The sequence below is a fragment of the Poecilia formosa genome, unplaced genomic scaffold (genome assembly GCF_000485575.1).
Source record: "Poecilia formosa unplaced genomic scaffold, Poecilia_formosa-5.1.2 Scaffold93, whole genome shotgun sequence".
Taxonomy (NCBI): domain Eukaryota; kingdom Metazoa; phylum Chordata; class Actinopteri; order Cyprinodontiformes; family Poeciliidae; genus Poecilia; species Poecilia formosa.
The window spans coordinates 378,619-399,100 of record NW_006800032.1 but is presented as its reverse complement, the minus strand read 5'-3'; the positions used below and the strand labels follow the sequence as shown (position 1 = coordinate 399,100).

General features: G+C 45.3%; 1 protein-coding gene across 1 annotated transcript in view; it reads left to right on the top strand.

Annotated features, from left to right (window-relative positions):
• The window catches only part of zzef1 (zinc finger, ZZ-type with EF hand domain 1), a 37,156-nt gene that overhangs the window by 8,937 nt on the left and 7,737 nt on the right, over nt 1-20,482 (top strand). The window contains exons 14-52 of the mRNA XM_007557941.2: nt 2,984-3,075; nt 3,487-3,716; nt 3,798-3,931; nt 4,126-4,196; nt 4,283-4,397; nt 4,480-4,645; nt 5,467-5,588; nt 5,684-5,806; nt 5,919-6,088; nt 6,182-6,263; nt 6,350-6,551; nt 6,720-6,853; nt 7,216-7,456; nt 7,553-7,632; nt 7,703-7,793; nt 7,882-8,347; nt 9,700-9,864; nt 9,950-10,069; nt 10,189-10,350; nt 10,465-10,597; nt 10,692-10,830; nt 11,158-11,323; nt 11,407-11,669; nt 12,316-12,488; nt 12,576-12,759; nt 12,841-13,004; nt 13,761-14,041; nt 15,230-15,404; nt 15,497-15,629; nt 15,827-16,053; nt 16,132-16,440; nt 16,535-16,635; nt 17,178-17,313; nt 17,401-17,760; nt 17,838-17,981; nt 18,581-18,749; nt 18,859-18,957; nt 19,062-19,227; nt 19,693-19,843. Coding sequence (XP_007558003.1) covers nt 2,984-3,075; nt 3,487-3,716; nt 3,798-3,931; nt 4,126-4,196; nt 4,283-4,397; nt 4,480-4,645; nt 5,467-5,588; nt 5,684-5,806; nt 5,919-6,088; nt 6,182-6,263; nt 6,350-6,551; nt 6,720-6,853; nt 7,216-7,456; nt 7,553-7,632; nt 7,703-7,793; nt 7,882-8,347; nt 9,700-9,864; nt 9,950-10,069; nt 10,189-10,350; nt 10,465-10,597; nt 10,692-10,830; nt 11,158-11,323; nt 11,407-11,669; nt 12,316-12,488; nt 12,576-12,759; nt 12,841-13,004; nt 13,761-14,041; nt 15,230-15,404; nt 15,497-15,629; nt 15,827-16,053; nt 16,132-16,440; nt 16,535-16,635; nt 17,178-17,313; nt 17,401-17,760; nt 17,838-17,981; nt 18,581-18,749; nt 18,859-18,957; nt 19,062-19,227; nt 19,693-19,843 — 6,639 coding nt within the window. The remainder of the gene's footprint in view (nt 1-2,983; nt 3,076-3,486; nt 3,717-3,797; nt 3,932-4,125; nt 4,197-4,282; nt 4,398-4,479; nt 4,646-5,466; nt 5,589-5,683; nt 5,807-5,918; nt 6,089-6,181; nt 6,264-6,349; nt 6,552-6,719; nt 6,854-7,215; nt 7,457-7,552; nt 7,633-7,702; nt 7,794-7,881; nt 8,348-9,699; nt 9,865-9,949; nt 10,070-10,188; nt 10,351-10,464; nt 10,598-10,691; nt 10,831-11,157; nt 11,324-11,406; nt 11,670-12,315; nt 12,489-12,575; nt 12,760-12,840; nt 13,005-13,760; nt 14,042-15,229; nt 15,405-15,496; nt 15,630-15,826; nt 16,054-16,131; nt 16,441-16,534; nt 16,636-17,177; nt 17,314-17,400; nt 17,761-17,837; nt 17,982-18,580; nt 18,750-18,858; nt 18,958-19,061; nt 19,228-19,692; nt 19,844-20,482) is intronic.

The following is a 20,482-nucleotide window of genomic DNA, read 5'->3' as shown; positions in this document are numbered from 1 at the left end:
TCGTCTGAGTCGTTGTTGGAGAGACGAATGAATGCGTTCAGGGATGACTCAACACTTCTGAACAGCAATGTCTGTTCATNTTTGTTTGTCCAGGTTTCCTCACAGAAAGCGGCAGGAAGAAAGCCAGCGTCATCCTGTCCACGGAGGACCAGAGCAACTTCCAGGTCACGCAGATGAAGATCAAAGTAAGACGGCACCATTTCACACGTTTAATAAGAGAGCTGAAGACATTTCAGTCAATCAGTCATTTTATTCACTCACTCATTAATTCACAAACACGTTTTCTTATAGCACGTGATCTCTTTCTTGCTTTAAACGTAAATAATAGCATTTTAAAATTAACTAAATCCCCTAATGTTGAGGTATTTGATTGAAATATAACTCGTGATTGGGTGTTGATTATTCTTTTGCGTTGTTGTCGATGTGATCAGGTGCGAAAAGGAGCGATCGGCGCTAAATGTGGCTTGGTGTTTGCGTACATGGAGGAGGAATCTTTTGATGCAGAGAAGCATTTCAAGAGGTTCAAAAAGTTTGACTCGTGGAACTACAAGGACTACAAAGAGTTTGTACAGGACAGGTGAGGATTTCTCCTCGTTTTTTATTTTTCTTTTACAAAACTGTTCACAACTATCTAAAATTTTTCATATTACTAACACAAGTTTCAGCTATTCAAAAGGGAATTGAATGTGAAAAGCTGTTGTGTAATTGTGAAGCTGAAGTAAAATATGTGGTTTTCTGAGTTGTTTGCAAGTAAATGTGTGAAAAGTGTGGTGTGCTTTTTTTTTAGCCCATATTCTGACACAACTAAATAACACTTAATTAGTCACACAGTCAACCTCTGTGTGAGTAGTAGTTGATCACAATCAGTCCAAATGTTCATATTGATGCAGCCATAATTTTTATTTGTGAAATATATTTTGATAACTTTGCACCAGCACAGTAACGTTTAAATCCACCAATTGCTTCACAAGCTTCGTCAAACATGTAAAAAAAAAAAAAATACAACTTTAATTTGTTCAGTCAGTGCAAGTAGGAGTATAAAAGCCAATGTAAAATAGGTAATGAAGAAATATAACAAGTAGTTCACTGAGTTCACTGAATAGTTCGTCTTCAAAATGTCTTTTCCAGACTCATAAATGTCAGTGACTTTGTCTTTCTGCTGTTTTTGACGTTATCTTTCTATTTTAGATCTTTCCTCCACCAGAGTGGTTCTATTTAAATTATTTGTATGTACATATATCTTATTAAATATATCACTAAATGATTTATTATATTTAAATGATTCATCAGGGAATATCCAGGCCTGGGTTTGGCTTGTGAAATTGAGTTCAGCTTTCTAGGAAATGTAGTTTAATCAAAGTTAATTCATGATTTAACAAAGAGCCAATTGCTTTCCCAGAGGAACAGGACGGTGTGGGTAGCTTTTTTTCCCCCCCTTGAATAAATTAAATTATTGTTTGAAAGTCACTTTTTATGTTCACTCGTGTTGTTTCTGTCTGCTATTAAAATTTTTAAGCGTGACAAAAAAATGCAAGAAGAAAATAAATCTGTAAGGAGGCAAACACTTTGTCACACTGCTGTATGTCCCTTAATGCCATGAGTGTCTTCATGGGAGGTCTGTGTAGTTTATTACCTTGAAGTCTCTCTGTCACGTTACCTGCAGCGGGAAGATGTCGGCGCAGAGTGAGGATGAGCCGATTGGCTGGTTTGAACTTGAAGAGGACTGGAATGATGTGGAGATCAAGCTGCAGCAGTGTCGCGTTGCTAAGGTACCGGCCAGTCCGTTCGCTGATGCCGTTTAAAACTTTTTATGTACTTTTTCTGTTTCCTCCCAACTTCTTTGCTCTTCATTAATCCTATTTTTGCACTGGTTAGCATAGATTGGCTGTGTTATGCCTAAGCTTGTTAATCAATGAATGATTCAATAATTTCCATTCTGATTAATAATATTTTTTGAAGGGCAGTTTTGCTTACAGATTTCATTATTCGTTTTGTTTGTGTGGTTTTTATTTCCTTTTCATTGCTTTTGGTTGCTGTGTTTTATTTTGGATATTTAAAATGTCTTCCAGTTCCACCCTTTCTTAGTCTTTGACTTACATTGCTCTGCCCCCCACCATTATATCAGTTAAAAATGGTGTCGAAACAATAATGTTATCGTTTATCGCAGTCATTCCTGGGACAATTTCAAAATTTGTTATCGTTTCAGACTTGGTAGCATCAACATCTCATTGTTTTGTCTTCTCAGTTCCTGATGGTGAAGTTCCTCTGCACCAGGCAGGACTCGGCCGAGCGGCTAGGTGTGCAGAACCTCAGCTTCAGCGGCTACCTGTGCCCAGGAACGGAGAGGCTCGTCGACCTGGACGACCTCGGCGGACAGGGAGACGGCCTTGACCAAAATGGAGTCACGGGCCTTTGTCTTCTCAATAAAACCCTTTTCTTCATACAGCAGCTCACGCGAGACATGGTAACGTAGCACCGCCTGCTGGATTTAAGTTGCATTTTTGGGTGTAATCGATCTTCACTGTATTATAAACAGAGCAGCCGTCCTTTGGAAATCATTTCATAGAGATGTGGAAATGAAAGAGGAAGGAGGTTTTCCTCGGAAAATGTTTGAAAGACTTCCAGGAAGCCTGGACGTCTATTGATCCGGACCACTTTAAAAGAAAGTCGTCTGAGTCGTTGTTGGAGAGACGAATGAATGCGTTCAGGGATGACTCAACACTTCTGAACAGCAATGTCTGTTCATGAGAAATCTCCTCAATTTCCACAAAGAAACACTAAGAACAAATCCAAAGAGAAATATTTTTGTTTTATTCTGGCTAAAGTAGCATGTAATCAAGCCGGAATGTGTGATTTCCCTTCCTCTGTGCTCATTTATTTGCTCATATTCAGTTCCTCTGCCCTCTAGTGGCTTTGAGGAGACACTGCAGACTTTCTACTCATTTGATCAGATTGACTCAACTGTGTTCGCTTGTGTCTGCAGGATGCCTCACACTTCAAGCAGAAGTATCTTCTGGACTTCAGTGGTCTCAGCCTTAACCTTTTCTGGAACTTCTACAACAAACTCAGGGAGATGTGAGTAGTCAGATTACCTCTGGTGCTTATTTGCGACCCGTAAACACACGAGGTGCACCGATTTTGCGAGGTTCTTGCCTGCTGGCACGTCGGATGCCGCTTTTAAGCCATCAGCCGTCATGCAATATATATGCCTAAAATGTAATAGCACAACATTCTTTTGGTGTAAATCTGCAGCTAAAAAAAAAAAAATTCCTCCTAACATCAACATGTGCAAAGCTCTGCCCTTTCTGCTTGACTTTACATCAAAATGTATGCATTTCGTGTGCAGTTTTGGCATTATTGTTGCTCCGACTGCGTTCTTCAGCAAATAATCGGATTCGTCACAATGAATCCGATTAATCGTTTCAGCCCGACGCCGTCAGAGTGAGAGTGTTGGGCTCTTAGTTGTTGGTAATCTCCGTGTTGCAGTGAGGGAGAGGAGGTGTTGAAGAGCAGAGTCCTCCTGCTCCAGTTGATGCAGAACTGTTTCCCCATGCTGCCCAACCCGACCGAGCTCCAGGACGCAGAGGAGAGTAAAACACCAGAAGAATGTGCCTCTGCAGCAGCAGCAGCAGCAGGTCCATCTACATCCAGCAGTGGAGATTCTCAGAGTGTCTCCGCTCAGGCTGTGTCGGAGCTCTACACTCACCTCTGCCACGGTAAGAACAAGAGTCAAAGTCATGCAAGGAGGGGGTCGTCAGGGTCGGCGGCGTTTGACAGCCATAATTCTTGTGTTTTAGTTGTGGACGGTCCAGAAGGAGAGTCTGTAATGGAGACCATTTTGCACAAGGAAGCGGTAAAGGCCATTCTGAACGGAGCTGCTGTTTTCTTCCCTGATAAACTCAACAGGCGGGACAAGCTCTTCCACATGATGGCAAGTTTCACCGTTTTTTTTCCCTCTTACTGCAGCTAAAATTGGAATCTAAAAAAATCCCGCTTCATTGCTTTTAACTGTTTTCTAGAAGAAATTAAACTCCCATAATATATAAACCTATTTATAAAGCGCTATTTATTTCTGATTGGTATTCATATAGCAGGTGTAGTAATCCTAATCTGCTGTCTTTACAGAAAAACATCACTGAAGATGATCAGCCAGAGTCGGTGAAGGTGACGTTCGAGTCTCTTTGTAATTATTTCAGGTAAGAACAGGTATCCAAACACACCTGTATGTATTTTACTCACACATGAGATGATATCAGCAACAGGTGTGCTTGTCTTTGCTCAGTAACCAGGATCCAAGCGGCCTCCTCCTGCTTCCCCCCAAAGGAGCGCCGTCAGACTTCGACATCTGCCCCATACTGGTAGTCATGGAGACGCTGCTACTCGTCGCATCGAGAGAGGTGACTTCAGACTTCCGTTACTCACTTTGAAAGATCTACTGCATCAAATCGAACATTCTTTAACGAACGTTCGGTCTTTCAGTGTGAGGTGATGATGGTGGATGGGAAGACCGGAGCCAGCAGGAAGGTGTTGCTGTCTCTGTTCTGGGCTCTGCAGGGCAGCCTGCTGTCCTGGTGCTACCTGCAGCTCAAAGGGGGAACTTCCTCACCCACCGCATGTGACCTGGCCAGAGACATCCTTCTAAGATGTGAGCCGTTTTAACAGGGCTGCATTTTTGAAACGGGACGGCTTCGTTTAATTTCCAACGCAGTGCTGCACAAACGGATTCATAGAGGAACAGTAATGAGCGCTGCTTGTTTCAAGGGTGTGCAGTAAAGTCTAATCAGAATAATAAATGATTTATTTAATGTAAGGGTGTCTGCACATCCTTAAAAAGTCTTAAAATTCATGTATCTCAAATTAAGGCCTTAAAATCTCTGAAATGTGTTTAAAAGATGTCTATAGTTAATCTCGTCAGTATAATTTCTTCCTGAATAGTTGTCCATATGTATGTGTGCTTGTGTATGTATAGATACAAGAGATTAATTTATTTTTTGTACATTTCTGTTGTGATAGAAGTCTTAAATTGCATTCATAATGGTCTTAAAGTCTTATGGTGCGTTCACACAAAACACGTTTAGAGCGTCGGGTGCATCTGGTTTACATTCAAAGTGTGTGGGGAGGCGGGTCGAGGACCCGTTGCGGGGAGTTTTGCGGGTGTACCGTAGCACGATTTGAAGTGTTTGGAGCATTCGACGCATCTGACAAATAGGCCGGCAACTGAAAACAACGCCTCGATGCGCCTCCACATAGACTTTGAATGTAAACCAGACACGCCTGACGCAAAAAAGCGCGAGGTGTTGAGCAAAATGTCAAGCGTCTGCATTCAATGCGCACACATGTCGGACTTTTGAAGCGTTAGACGCATTTGGTGTGAACGCACTTTTACGTTTGAGTTGCTGAAACCTGCAGAGACCCCGAATGTGACCAGAGACGTTCATCGCTCCTCTCATGAACATGTTCCTCCAGATGTGGATCAGTTCTTGGGAAGCGTCCAGGCCGTGCTGGGCTCCCTGCTCGAGAGGTTCACCAGCAGCGAAATTAACAACAAACTGGGCAGCTCCATCCTGGCCACCATCTTCAGACAGCTGGTAACGAGTTCTTTCTCTCCTGAATTTTATTCACTCTCATACGTAACCGACTTTTTACCAAAGCATTTAGCTAACGTTTGTTCGTCTCCTGCCAGATGATTTTCCTCCTGGAGCTGTGTTCGTTGGACATCCCGCACAGCGTGTTGCTGAAGAGCTTCTCCTCGTTGGTCGAGCTCCTCAAAAGACTGTCAAGCGACACAGGAGACATCTTCTCTAAGGCGAGTCTGTCGTACGCAAAATATAGGTGGAAATGCGTCGTGAATTCAGCTGCGATGTTGTTGTTAATCCGACTCAGTAGCTGAACTTTATTGTCGTTTATAACGACTGAAGGTGGATCAGGAGAGCTCCCACCAGCCTCAGAAACCAGTGGTGCTCCGGACGTGGAACATGGAGTCTCCCCACAACTACGAGAACAGCCAGCATGAGACCACTGTCTTCGCTTGTCCTGGCGCCACCTCCTTCGAGGTGGAGTTTGACGAACGCTGCGAGACGGAGAAGAGGTCGCCGATGCACTGCAACGCCTTCCCACACATCTGTTTGGGGAAACTCTTTGTGACAGCGTCTCACTCAGCGTTTCCTCTTGATCCTCACAGATACGACTACCTAGAGTTCACCGACTCCAGAGGTGGGAAGGTGCGCTACGATATGAAGGTCGGGAGTGAGAAATGGCCAAAGGTAAGCGAGCCGAAGCCGAGTAACTATCGGAGCAGAAAGTTGTTGTCACTTCGTCCCGCTACCTGTCCGTCTCTCCGCTCCTACAGAAGGTGACGTTTGACGCTGGACCTCAGCTGCAGTTCCTGTTCCACTCTGACAGCAGCAATAACGAGTGGGGATACAAGTTCACGGTGACGGCGCTGGGTCTGCCAGACATTACCATTTCCTGGATGTCAGACCAGCAGTTACTGGTGGCCCGCCTCATGGGCCGCCTTGCATCCAGAACCCTGGCACTGAAATCTCCTTACGGTGAGGTTTAAAACTCCAACGGGAAGATCACAGTTGCTTTGTTTCAATTGTTGTTACGCTGACTTTTAAGTGTAAACCAGAAGAGTTACATTTTGTGTATTCTGCTCTTCTTTTCTTCTTCTTTTCCTTTTTCTTCTCCTTCTTCTTTTTCTTCTTCTTATTCTTCAGAGATCCGCAGCGTGAAGGAGCTTCCGCCAGGAAAAATGTCCCACGTTCAGGCTTCGCCTTTGTGGAAGCCCATCCTACGACACGGCTTGAGTGAAACACGGGAGACAAATCCCACCAGAAAAGCCCCCGACCAGGTTAGTCTGCCTGAACTGTGGGTAGAGTGGTCGTTTTGTGATCGGAAGGTTGTAGGTTCGATTCCAGGTTCCTCCTGCCACATGTCGACTTGCCTTTGGGCAAAGCACTTAACCCCAAATAAATGTGTGAGTGTGAATGGGTGAATGTGACTCTAGTGTAAAGTGCTTTGAGTGGTCAAAATTAACTGTGCTTTCCCACAGTTTTTAATACTTGCTTCACTTTAAATAACACATAGTGATGCATGTATTGTACCCTTAATATTTAACATAAACCCCCAAATTTTCATCAGTCTTCCATGATTGATTAGCGTTGTTGTTGATATAAATGACGGTTCTCTTTTATTTGTCCCGGTGATTTGTAGATGGACGCGTCAGCTTTGGATGAGATCTCGGTCTTCCTTGAGGACTTTGCACGGTGGAACCCTTCACAGGAACCGTCGGAGCATAAAGCAGAACTAATGCGGACCCTGGTGCAGGCTTGCAGAAACCACTCCATGAGCAACGAGATCGTCGCCGGGGCAAAGACGGACCAGGCTGTGAACGCCATCTGGGCCGCCATGGTGTACCACACCCCGGCCCTCAACCAGGCCCTGAAGGCATATGGTAGCGCTAGCTCTGATTGGCTGTCAGGTTTCCTAGCAATAGTTGGACCTTGTTGTGGTTAAATCTAGCTGATGTGTCGCTCCTTTTCGTCTCTAGTTAATCAGGACTGCAAGTCCTTTCTGAGTGAAGATTTTGTGCAAGTTTACCTCCTGGCAGACAGCATCAGAACATGGATGGTGAGTTTTCCTCCCATGATTTGTGTCTGCATCAAATCACTGCTCCTGATTGCATTTTTTCCCCTTTCAGTTGGAGATGAAGCAGAGATACCTTGTTGGCAAAATGAACATTTACGATGATAAAGACGGGAGTCCAGAGGAAGTTACCATGGATTCTCTGGGTAAGGAATCCAGATAATCTCATTCCGAACTTCCGTCTCTTGGAGAGCGTTCGCTCATCGTCGCCACTGTCTTTTTTTTTTTCCCCAGCTGAGATGTGCATCGAGAAGAGCCTCCTACTGTTTCGTTTCCCTCCTTGCGGAAAGTCATGTCAGGGTGCTGGGGACTCTAAAACGACTCTGCTCAGCTCAAGCTCGATCTCAGAAGGAGACTTCCAGCCCGCCTCCCCGCAGCCGGGATTACCTGACGAGGCCGTCGACGGCAGACTTAGTCAGAGTCAGCCGTCCGCCTCTCAGCCCCCAAACCCCTCGCCCTCCGAGCAGAGCATGCGGGGCCACAAGGACCCCACGGAGAGCCTCCCCGCCCATCCGGCGGCCGGGGAGCCGGCCTCTCCCTCCACGTTCCCCCGTAAAGCTCCGTTCAGCCGCTCGCGCCTTCGCCTCCTGTCCTGTCGCTCCGTGGAGGAATCCCACATGACCCCCTCTGTCAAGGAGCGCTACCCGATCCTCAAACACATCCTGAACTTTATGAAGGACCAGGCTCTCACCACAGCAAGGTACACCATTAGCACCAGATTGTTCTGTAAAGTCCATAAAAGTCACGCTAGATATAAGTTTTGACACCATAGCCACTTTTTCTAATCGTTTCTAGCTTTTTGTTATAGATCGCTACTAATCAGTGAAAAATGTCAGTGTTGTGTAATACTACTCCATGCCACTAGGTGGAGACGCTGACGAGAATGAATGAGAAACGGTAGGAAGAGTAAGAGAGAGGACGTTCATTTTGTCATGGTGTGGAAACAAAACACGTTCTTGAATAACTCGGTGCATTTATTTAGCGTAGCACAGCAAGTACAACTAACCGAACAATGCCGTCATAATTTCTAACAATCAGGTTTATCAAACATGCTTACTGACTGTACCAGTGGTGAATATGTGTAGTAAAATCTGACCTGGGATGTAAACAGATTAGTAACTACTGAAGCTGAAATTATTCCATTCCATTACTTGTATGTATTTGTTGCTAAACGTTCCTATACCAGTTAGGGAGGTTAAAGTTGAGCCACTACTTTTGTGCCCCCATCTCGAAAGTTGGTCGGTAACAAGCAGCCTCTAAGAAGTGAAGCAGGACTACGAGTTTATCGTCACTGTATATTTGTTAGTGGGTCTGAAACGATTAGTCGATAATCGTAAACTAATTTAGTAATCAATTAATCGTTTACTGGAGCTTACAGACTCAAAAATGTGATTTGTTGAAAAAAACAAAAAAAAAAAACACGCTCAGAGAAGTAATTAAGCCAGAACTGCACAAACATATAAACATTTTGCATTAAAGAAGAAGAAAAAAACTTTCTTTGTAAACATGTACTTCCCAGAATTCCTTAAGTAGCTAGTTCAAATTCTGTAAAAAAAAAAATAAAAAAAAATTTAAAAAATCTCTTATTAAGCACCTTTTGCTCTCCACCTATTCATCGGTTAATTCTATAAGATCGTCAGTATTTTAGCCCTGAACTGTGTCCATGTTTAGTCAAGCAGAAAGAGCTGAGCTTTTCACGTGTTGGTGTTAGAAGTTGTTTTTTTTTTTCCTGCAGGTGATCAAGCGCACTCTAAATTAAAGTTATGTTATTACATTTTAGAAAATAAAATATATTTTTTTAGTTTAAAAAAATTTATTATCAGATTATTTGCACCTTTGAATGCATTTCTAATACGTATTAAATAGATGGAATTGTCAAAAATAAAACGCTTAAGAGATTAAATGGAAAAATGCTCAGAATTTACAATCCAATCAGAACAATCGTAAGATAATTGATTATTTTATTAGTTGCATCCCTGGTTTTCTGCGAACCAGTATTCCGCTGGAAGTTAACTGTAACATTGTCTGAATTGTCGCTTCCTCTCTCGGCAGCATCTTGCAAACCCTGGCCCTGAACAAGGCCCAGGCTCTGAGTGTGTGCAAGGTGCTGGAGATGATTCAGCAGTGTTTACGTTCCCTGGGACAGCCGCACCTCTTCCAGCCGCACTGCATCCTGTTCCTGCAGGAGCTGCTGGCCTGCCAGAAAGACTTCACCAGGTATATCGACCAGCAGTCCAGGAATACGCGAACGTCCCGCATGTTCGACGAATAACCGTCGATCGTTTTTGTTTGTGCTTCTCAGTTATTTCTCCCAGTTGTCAGACAGCGGGCAGAAACTTGGGGAGGAGGTCAGGCGTTCTTACCATCAGCTGGTCCTCATGCTGGTGGAGGCGGTTCAGGGCTTCAGCAGTCTCAACGAGAAGTAAGATGTTTCTTATATTCCTGTTTTTACTCAGAGCAGATGAAAACATGCCGTCAGCAGCAATCGGTGTCAGAGTGCGTTTAGTGTGCAGTCAACTGATCCCGATCTCTGCTCTCCAGAGCTCTGCTCCCGGCCCTGTCGTGTGTGCAGAGCTGCTTTTTGCACCTCCTGGACATGAACTGGGAGGTGCAGGACCTTCCTCTCTTCCAGAGCATAAAGCTCCCAGTACTCCTGCTCACGATGTCGCAAGAGAACATCAGCGTTCATGACATCGCCATCAGGTAAGCGACACGTAACACGCAAACTGTCTAACGCTTGGCGTCTCACCGAGCGCCGTTTTAGACACATTGCGGGATGAAATCTAAAAGGTTCGCTTCCCGTTGCTTCAAACTCAGTCAGTGGACGGAGGAGGACGAAATCGCTGACTACAAGAAGAACCAGGAATGGATGGACGAGTGCATGGACGGCATGTTTGAAAAGTGGTACGACAAAATCGACGAAGAGGAGTCCGTGGAGGACAGGAGGAAGGTATTCTAAAGAAGTTCTGGTTAGGAACAGGGCGGTCTTACCTGATTTGTGCCCGTTTGTGATAAATACGTGTCTAAATGCGTTTTTCCTTCAGATGCACATGTTTATTGCCCGCTACTGTGACCTGCTGAATGTGGTGATTTCCTGCGACGGCTGTGAGAGGATGGCTCCATGGCACCGCTACCGATGTCTGCAGTGCATGGACATGGACCTATGCAAGACCTGCTTCCTGAGTGAGCGCATCACACATTGGCAATTTATCAAAATGATCTACATCACAAAAATCAGCCCCCCAAGTGTTGCTGAGATGCAACATTTTGTCGGATGCCACATCCGTTCTGTCCACTACTACTGTACATGGAAATTTCTTTTGTTCATTTGTGTCGCGCATGTGTGTGCGTGTGCGTGTGCGTGTGCGTGTGTGTGTGTGTGTGTGTGTGATACAGACCTTAAAAAGTCTTAACATTTTAGCTGTTGATACCTGCAGACACCCTCCAACAACAACACACAACCAGAAAGCCATTGATCGGGTCAAACGGAGGCTCTTTGTTTGTGTTCAGGCGGAGCCAAACCCGAAGGTCACGAGGACGATCACGAGATGGTGAACATGGAGTACGCCTGCGATCACTGTCAGGGCCTCATCGTTGGCAGCAGGATCAACTGCAACGTCTGCGAGGACTTTGACTTGTGCTTTGGTTGCTACAACGCCAAGAAGTATCCTGACAGGTAGACTGTTTCATCGCCCTGCTTTGAAAAACACACAGGATTCTGTGGCTAACTGTTGCTTCTTATTTTATCTTATTTTTTAGCCATTTACCCACCCATCGCATCACTGTGTACCCCATGGTGACCATACGAATCAGTGACCGTCACCGCCTCATCCAGCCCTACATCCACAACTACTCATGGCTCCTGTTCGCTGCGTTGGCCCTGTACTCCTCCGAGCTGAGCAGTGAGAAGCAAACAGAGGGAGAGTGTTTAGACGGCAAAACCCTGGAGCTGGCTTCAGACCTGCAGGCGCACTGCTCCCAGCTTATCACCGACTGTTTGCTCAAAGGCCAGACTGGCAAAGGTAGGTCTATTTTATTTTTTTCTAATTTTTGTACAGTTAGGGCCATCTAGTGGCCAGGTTGGAGAAAACACCCGTCTTTACTGTTACCCCAGCAATAGGTTACATCGTTTTCTGGTGATATTGGGACAGGAACATAAAAGAAAAACATGTGGGGGGAAGGAAAGAAAGAAAATAGGACTGAAATTAACAAATGAAAGAAAAGCAACAGAGAGGAAAGAGTGAAGGGAAGTAAAATGCATAGGAGGAAAAAGAGGAAAGTCGGAGGCAGAGCTAGGAAGGAATAAACGAGAGAGAAAAGAGCAAAAAACAGGAGAGTAAAAGAAGGAATGAAGCTGAGGGCTGAAAAATGTATTGGAAAGAAGGAAAAGAGGGATGTAAAGGTAGGAAAGAAAAGAGTACTTTAAAGCAGGGAGAGAAAATGAAAGAAGGAAACTGAAGGAATAAAAGGAAGGGGAAAAATGCAGAAAGAAGTATGTGGGAAATAGGTGGAAAGAAATGAGGACGGAGAAGACAGGAAGAAAAGAGACAGAAAGAAAAGAAAAAAGTCCACAGCTGTCAGAATCTATTAACGGGTTTCCAAAAACCCCCAAACACGTTGCAGGGTTTTGCTCTGTAACACATCTCCACCTCTCTGTGCTGCACTCAGGCCTCCGCTCCTCCAACCTGCTCGCTCTGCTCTCCTCCAACGAGTCGGCGTCCGAGAGCGAGCTGGGCCCGGCGTCGCCTCAGACCTCCCAGGAGCTCAGCTCGGCCACGGACACCTCGTCGCTCCCAGGCAGCACGGCCGCCATCTGCTCTCCGCTGTCTCCCAAGAACGAGGTCGGCAGCAGCCTGACGGCGCGCGGCCGCGCGGAGGCAAACAGAACTCGCCGGGTTTTAAATCGTATCGATCGCTTTCCCCCTCAGCTTAAAGACAAGAAGGCAGGGGAGCCGAGTCCTCCTCCCACCGCTCCTCCTGACTTATCCATACCCCGGAGCTCTGCAGAGGGAGACAAAAAGAAGCTGGTTGCTCAGGACACCCTGGACTCGGGGAGCCTCAGCCAGACTCCCTCCGTCTCCAGCGAGGATCCGCTTTCTCCTGTAGTTCGACGTAGGTGCTTAGATCCCTCACAATCACCTCACAGTTTATTAGTGGCTCTAAGAAACTCGTCTTTTTTTAACAACGTTTCAGCTTCAGAATCAGGACCAGGAGCTCTCAACTCCCCGGCGTCTGACGTCGTCAAGGAGACGGACGAGAGGGTGCCGCAGGTCCCGCTGCAGGAGCACGTGTTCTCCGAGTGCTCCAGAGAGAGGATCCTAGGACTGCTGGCGGCGATGCTCCCATCAGCTAAACCAGTATGTGGAGCTAATTGTTTTTTGGTTTTTGGGTGGGTAGGGGTTGCTCTGGAAAAAAAATAGTCGCTCCAATGGATTTAACCTTTTCCTCTTGCTGTTTAAAGTGACAGCAGGGTCTTATTTCTAGGATTAGCCCTTTTCAAAGTTTATATAAATGAATCCTGTTAAACTCACCTTGATTTCTGAAGCAGTGAGAATTCCAGTTTGTGCACCATTTGTATTATTTCTTAATTATCTGCATTTTTCAATTAAAAAAACATAATGCAGAGTTTGTACAAGTGCTTGAAATCCTTGAAAATGCTTAAAAGGTTCACTAAGTGATTGGTTTCTGCATGATGAATCATATTTCCAATTTAACTTTGGATCTTAAGTGAAATCGGACCAAACTTCTCATGTTTTAGCTTAGTTACTATTATGAAAATTATTTCATCATGGGGAAAAATATTGGGAAAAATAATTTTTTTTAGAGATTTTTTTTGTAACTTGTGTGTGAGAGAAATTTCAAGACATCAAATTTTGTTACATTGTAATTTACCTCATCCCTGCTGTAAAATACTTTCCCTCTATATTAATAACAGTAATAATAAGTGATATAATGCAACAGTGAATAGTTCATTTGTGTTGCTTTTATCTCCAACATGTGTTGCTGGGAAAAGTGTGAAAACTTGTCTTCGAAAACGCTTGAAAAGTGCTCGAATTTGACTGCCGACAAAGCGAGCCGAACCCTGGTGACGTTTCCGTCTCCTCTGTCCACAGGGCAGCACCCTCAGCCTGTCCAGCCTGAGCTCCATCCTGCCTCGTCTTTTCAGAGCCGTCATCTCCAACGCCGGCTCTCTGAACGAGACCTACCACCTCTCCCTCGGGCTCCTGGGTCAGCTGCTGCTTCGCATCACTCCGGCAGAAGCCGACGCCGCCGTCACCGAGGCGCTGGCGGACAAATACGAGCTGCTGACGCAAGGGGACGCCGCCTGTTCAGACACTCAGGGCTGGAAGACCACCCAGCTGCTGTTCAGCCTCGGAGCCGTCTGCTTAGACAGGTAAATAACGGCACAACACACACACACACACACACACACACACACACACACACACACACACACACGATTATAGAGTCTCACAAACAGTTGAAGCGGCTTGACAGTGCATAAAAACATTAATCAGAAAATGTCTTTATTTCTGTTACTTGCGATTACTTTTCTGCTTACAGCTGATAAAACCATGTTCAGGATTAGAATATTACATCAGATGAATTTAAAAAATATATATATATTCAATACAAAATCCTGGACTCAGTGTAATTCCTGCTTGCAGGTTCATAAAAATACTTTTAATGTGACAAACAAGCCTCTTTGGACTGCATTCTCTGATTTATTGAGTGTGATTGTACACCTGGCAACATTTGCAGCTGTAGGTTTGAATGAACTCCTTTTTATAGCATTTAGAATGAATCAAGTTTATCTGCGTAGCAAAATTTCAGCAACTAGCACTTTACATCATAAAAACCCAAAAATAAAAAGTCATAAAAATGACTTGGAGAAACCAGTAGCAAACGTTTCATTTTGAGTGCCATCATCAATACGTTTGTATAATATATGTTGGGCAATGTTTCGTTTATTGTGGTTTAAATGCAGCTCTAAACCGGTGGGTTTTTATCCTCCATTTAAAGGGACCCAGTGTTTCAGCTGTTTTGCAGTTTTCTGGAAGTTTGTTCCAGATTTGCGGTGCGGAGAAGCTGAATGCTGCTTCTCTGTGCTTGAAGACAAGTTAACAGCCAAAACAAAAAGCTAACTCACTGGTTCTGGCACATGAACCACTACAAATCTGCGTCAGACATTTTTCAGTCAAAGTCTTCAGAGGAAGAACTGATAAAAAGTTAATCATTTTCTGTAATATTGATGTTTGGTTTTTCTGATTAGCTCTGCTGTTCCAGCCGAAAGGGAGGCGTTGGAGTTTACATAGTTTTGCCTCTGGTGGGACGTAACTTATTAAACTTTTAATCAAGAAAAAAAAAAGTGTGATTACAAGTGAAATATTGCTTTGTTGTGTTCGGACCAGATTGGATCTCTAAAGGCTTTTTTTTTTTTTTGTTCTGATGTTCTCCAAAGTTTGCCAAGTATTCATCAAGTCCACACGAGTTCTTCACCAGAAAAAAATGTGACAGATTCACACATTTCATTTCCTCCTTTTGGGATGGATGAGACACTTTTGATCTGAACTGTTTGCAGCCGCATCGGCCTGGACTGGGCGTGCACCGTGGCGGACATTTTGCACACCCTGAACACCTGCCCCGAGTGGAGCGCGGTCATCGCCGCCTTCACCGACCACTGCGTCCAGCAGCTCCCCAAGACTCTGAAACGAACCAACCTCTTCACCCTGCTGGTGCTGGTGGGCTTCCCCGAGGTAAGCCAGCGCGCGTCGCCTGAACGCGTCGCTCCCCCGCCCCCGTCCTGAGCGAGCTTAGCGTCGGGTAACTCCTGGCGGCGTCTCTCCAGGTGCTGTGCGTGGGAACCCAGACGGTGTTCATCGACAACGCCAACGAACAGCACAACATGATCCTGCTGAAGCACTTCACGGAGAAGAACCACGCCGCTGTGGTCGACGTTAAGACGCGCAAGAGGAAAACAGGTTAGTCCGGTTAAAACGAGAGGGACGACTGCTGATAGCATGGAGATCCTCAAAAAGTCTTAAAGTCGGCTTTAAGTACATGAATCACAGGTCTTTAATTTTGTCATGGCGGAACTATTTAATCTCGCGTATTCTTGCAGGCTTTGCGATATTTTGTTGTTGGTTTTATGTCGGTAATCTGCGAGTTTCTTTCACAGTGAAGGACTACCAGCTTATCCAGTCTCAGGATTCCACCACAACCAGCCTCCCAGCACAGCCGGCGAGTCACAGCTGCCAGAAAACTCTCCTGAGTCGCTACCTGAGCAACTTCACATCCATCATCAGCCACCTTTTACAGGCGAACCAGGACAATGGTTTTCCTGATGCGGTGGAGGCTTCCTGGGTGCTCTCTCTGGCTCTTAAAGGACTCTACAACACGCTGAAGGTAGCTGCCAATCACAATCCACACACAAGTCTATCTGAGCGTGTCCTTCCTCTCACGCACTCTGCTCTGCTGGGGCAGAAGCACGGCGTGGAGCACGCGCACGAGGCCATCCAGCAGTCCGGCCTGACCCAGCTGCTGGTCAGGAAGTGCAGCAAGGGGACGGGCTTCAGCAAGCTGTGGCTGCTGCGGGACCTGGAGATCCTCTCCATCATGCTGTACTCCTCCAAGAGGGAGATCCACTCCATGGCCCAAGACCCCGAGCGAGACCAGAGGGAGCAGGAGAAGGAGCACGACTCGGACCACTCTAGCTGCGGCGCCGACGACGCCGACGGCAACAGGCCCGACCCCTTGGAAGGGCTCGACGAGGAGACAAAGATTTGCTTCCAGGTGGATTAGCAAAACGCTTGGAAAGCCGTGCAGTAAATTATCTACAAATATACTAAGCATAGTTGTTTTGTTTTTTTTCTTGTTGTTTATGTAGATCACCCACGATGCCTTAAACGCTCCTCTGCCAATTCTGCGTGCCATGTATGAGCTGCAGATGAAGAGGACAGACTCCTTCTTCCTGGAGGTGCAGAAGAGGTCAGCATCATCAAGATATCAACTTAAACGTCCGTCCGGTAGACTCTGCGATTTTGGACCAAAATTGCAACATTTGTTCCATTTTCAGCTGCTGTAGTTTGCTTTCACACTCCACTGTGTCAAACAATCCAAACTAACTGATAAAAACCTGTTCCCCTTTCTCGCCTGTGGAGGCGCCGCGCCAGAAACCACTGAAGGAAACGACACAAAACCTCTGAAAAAGAAACCGAGCGCAACTTTCTTCTTTGAGAAATGTGAACGGAAATGGAGTGGAGTGAGATCTGACTGGTTGTAGGATTTCTTTTTTTTTTGTCTTTGGTAAAAGACAAAGAGCCATTTATCCCATGTTGTTTTTGGGATGCATTTACCCAGAATGCCCTGCGCTGTAATCTGCTTCCTGCTTTGGAGCGGTCTCCAATAATAGGTCAACACAATTGTGAAGCAGAGTAAAAAGAGGATGCATGGTTTTCTTTTTTTTTTTTTAATTAATAAATGAAAACTGTAAATTCAGCCCGTTTTACTCTGACACACCTAAATTTCAGGTTCGATGGAGAGGAGATTAAAACGGATGAGACAATCAGGACTCTTGCTCAGAAGTGGCAGCCGTCCAGGCGGCTTCGCTCCGAGGAGAGAAACACCAAAGCTGTGGACACCGACATGATCGTGATTTCTTGCATGGTAAGCTGTCTGAAAAATCCTTTTTAAATCACTTTTCTTTTTCAGCAATCATAGCTCTACTCTTTGCTCCTCTGCGTCTCCCCACAGTCTAAACCCAGTCACTGTGAAAAAGCAACAGAGGAAATCAACGTGGTGGCCCAGAAGCTCATAACCAATTCGGAGACCGACCTGCAGCTCAGCTACGCCAAACAGAGGCGCTCCAAAAGCTCGGCGCTGCTCCACAAGGAGCTGGACGTGCGCAGCAACCGGGCGGTCCGCCAGTACCTGGTGAAGGTCAACCAGGCCATCGCCACGCTCTACGCCCGCCACGTCCTGGCCCTGCTGCTGGCCGACTGGCCCGCCGAGGCGCCGCTGAGTGAGGAGGCCCTGGAGCTGAGCGGCGCCTCGCACATGGCCTACATCCTGGACATGCTGATGCAGCTGGAGGAGAGGCCGCTCTGGGAGAAGGTGACAGCCGAGTTCCAGGCACGGCTGATCTGCTGCTTGGGCACCGTAAACTTTACGTATTTGTTGTTGCCGATCAGATTCTGCAGAGGGTGCTGAAGGGCTGCAGCCAGAGCATGCTGTCCAGTCTGTCGCTCACGGCCTGCCAGTTCATGGAGGAGCCGGGCATGGCCATGCAGGCCAGAGAGTCCAAACACCCATACGACAACAACACCAACTTTGAGGTTAGGGGAAACTGTTTTTAAATTAGCTTCAGCTGGACGTATAAACCGTACAGATTCTATGTTGTGTCGCTAACGTCACTGCAAAAACAGAAACTCTTACCAAGTGTTTTTCTAGTTTCTAGTGCAAATATCTTATTACACCAAGACAAAAAAATAACTTCAAAGTAACTTTTCAGCACTATTTAATTGTTTTAAGTCAATAATTCCTTACTGTTGATTTTTAAAAAGTACTAGTTATAAGTGAAATAAGCTGCCAGTACAAGAAGACATTTTAAATTATAACTTGGGAAACATGTCTTGTTCCACTGACAGATTATTTAAATAACTGGTAGTTTTTCATTAATATTAAGGATTTGTCGACTTAAAACAAGCTACTAAAAAGTTACTTGTGAGTTAGTTTTGTCTTATTTCTAGTTTATTAAGATATTTGCACCAGAAACTAAACAAAAATACTTGGTAAGATTTTGTGTTTTCGCAGTGAGCAGAAAGAGAAAAGCAAATGCATCTCAGGTTTAAGGCAAAAAAAAACAAAAAAAAACTTTTTGAAAATGTTAATTTTTAATCACCTTCAATAAGTCATAATCGCTCGAACTCTTCAGGACAAGGTTCACATCCCTGGAGCCATCTACCTGTCGGTAAAATTCGACTCGCGCTGCTACACGGAGGAAGGCTGCGACGAGCTCATCATGTCCAGCAGCAGCGACTTCCTCCAGGACGTCCACAACTTCAGCGGATCTCCGCAGAAGTGGTCCGACTTTGAGATCCCTGGTGACAGCAGCTGCTTTTTGCTTCTATTTTTTTTGTTGTTGTTTTGTTTTTAAGCTCAAATGTTTGTATGTGTGACTTTCCCTGACAAGTCCTTTTGTTTTCATTTCAGGCGATACCTTATATTACAAGTTTATGTCAGACATGAGCAACACAGAGTGGGGATACAAGTTCACCGTAACGGGAGGCCACAGGGGGCGCTTCCAGACAGGTAGCTTCCTCTGACTGACGTCAGTCAACCTCAAAACGTTTCAGATGGAGTCATCTTTTAGCCTCGTTGATCTTATTTTTATTATTTTTCACATCTCTCATCAGGTTTTGAGATACTCAAACAAATGCTAGCCGACGTCCGAGTGCTCAGCCACCTGCCGCTGGCCGACATCTGGGAGTGGCAAGTGGGCGTGGCCTGTCGACAGACTGGAAGCCAGCGGCTCAAAGCTGTCCACTTGTTGCTCCGTCTCCTGCAGTGTCGGAGTGAGACGTAAGTCCAGCCTTCCTTCTACTCTACATTAGCCCATTAGACATATTTCAGTTTTCAGGAATGAGATATTTTAAAACGTTGCCGAAATCTAGAGCAAAGTTCATCCTAATGCCTTATCCAGCAGTAGACGTAGCTCACCTGAACACGAGCTTTGCATAGAGCCCCTGATAAATGTCCTTGTTGTCACCACACAGATTAGTTAAACTATGTGTTTAAAAAAATTTTTGCATAAGTGCAAACTCACCTGTGACCTGGTCGCATAATATGAAAAGCTGGAGCTTGCACAGACTCTCTATGTGCAGATAGCTTGGACTGTTTTATCACCATCCATTGTTATCGTCATTCTTTTACACTGTTTAATGCTCTCTTTCTTTCTGTTGCAAGAATTGACGATAAATGTGACGATACCCGTGGTATTAACTTGGATAAATCTGCCTGTGGCGTCTGTTGGTGTCTGTCCTCCAGAGCCTGTGAGCTGACGCTGCTGCGGCCTCTGTGGCAGCTCTTTATGTCCATGGAAAACAACTTGAGCCAGGATCCGACCAGCATATCCGTGCTGCTGCCTCTTCACAGAGCTCTCACCGAGCTCTTCTTCATCGCAGAGGCCCGTGCCATTGTGAGTACACGTTCTTGGATTAAAGGGGCAGTATTATGAGAAATTGACTTTCCTGAGCTTAATATCAGGTTACAATGTCACTCCCTCATCAAAAACATACCTGGAGTGTTGCTTTGATTCCTCTAATCTCCTGTGGCAACCATTCATGGGTGAGGAAATGCTTTCTCTCACCAAGCAGTACCTTCTCCACCTTTTCTCTGCCTCACACAGCACCCCTCCCCAGCAGCTCCCCTACTCAGCTCCTTCAGACTAGCAGCAGCAGCAGCAATTAGCAAACATCTGGTGGAACTGCCCATCTGCTGTCAGGGTGTCCGCGCATCTATAATGTCTTAAATTCATGTATCTTAAATGAAGGTCTTACAATGCCTTAAATTTGTTTGAAAATGTAAGATACCCTTAAATATGTTAATTTTGTTGTGGCAAAACTGTTTAATGTATTTTTTTTTCTCGTGGGACTTTTCTGTCAGTAGCATGCAAACATCTTCATTGCATTCTGTAACTTGAGACTTCTAAGGCTAATGACAGTTGGCTGCTAATATACTCTTGCTAGCTACCCAGCTAGCTTTTTTGGGTCAATTTCTTTTAAAATCCAGCATTTTAACGGGGATGGGATCCGGATTGCTCTTTAAGGTCATTCCT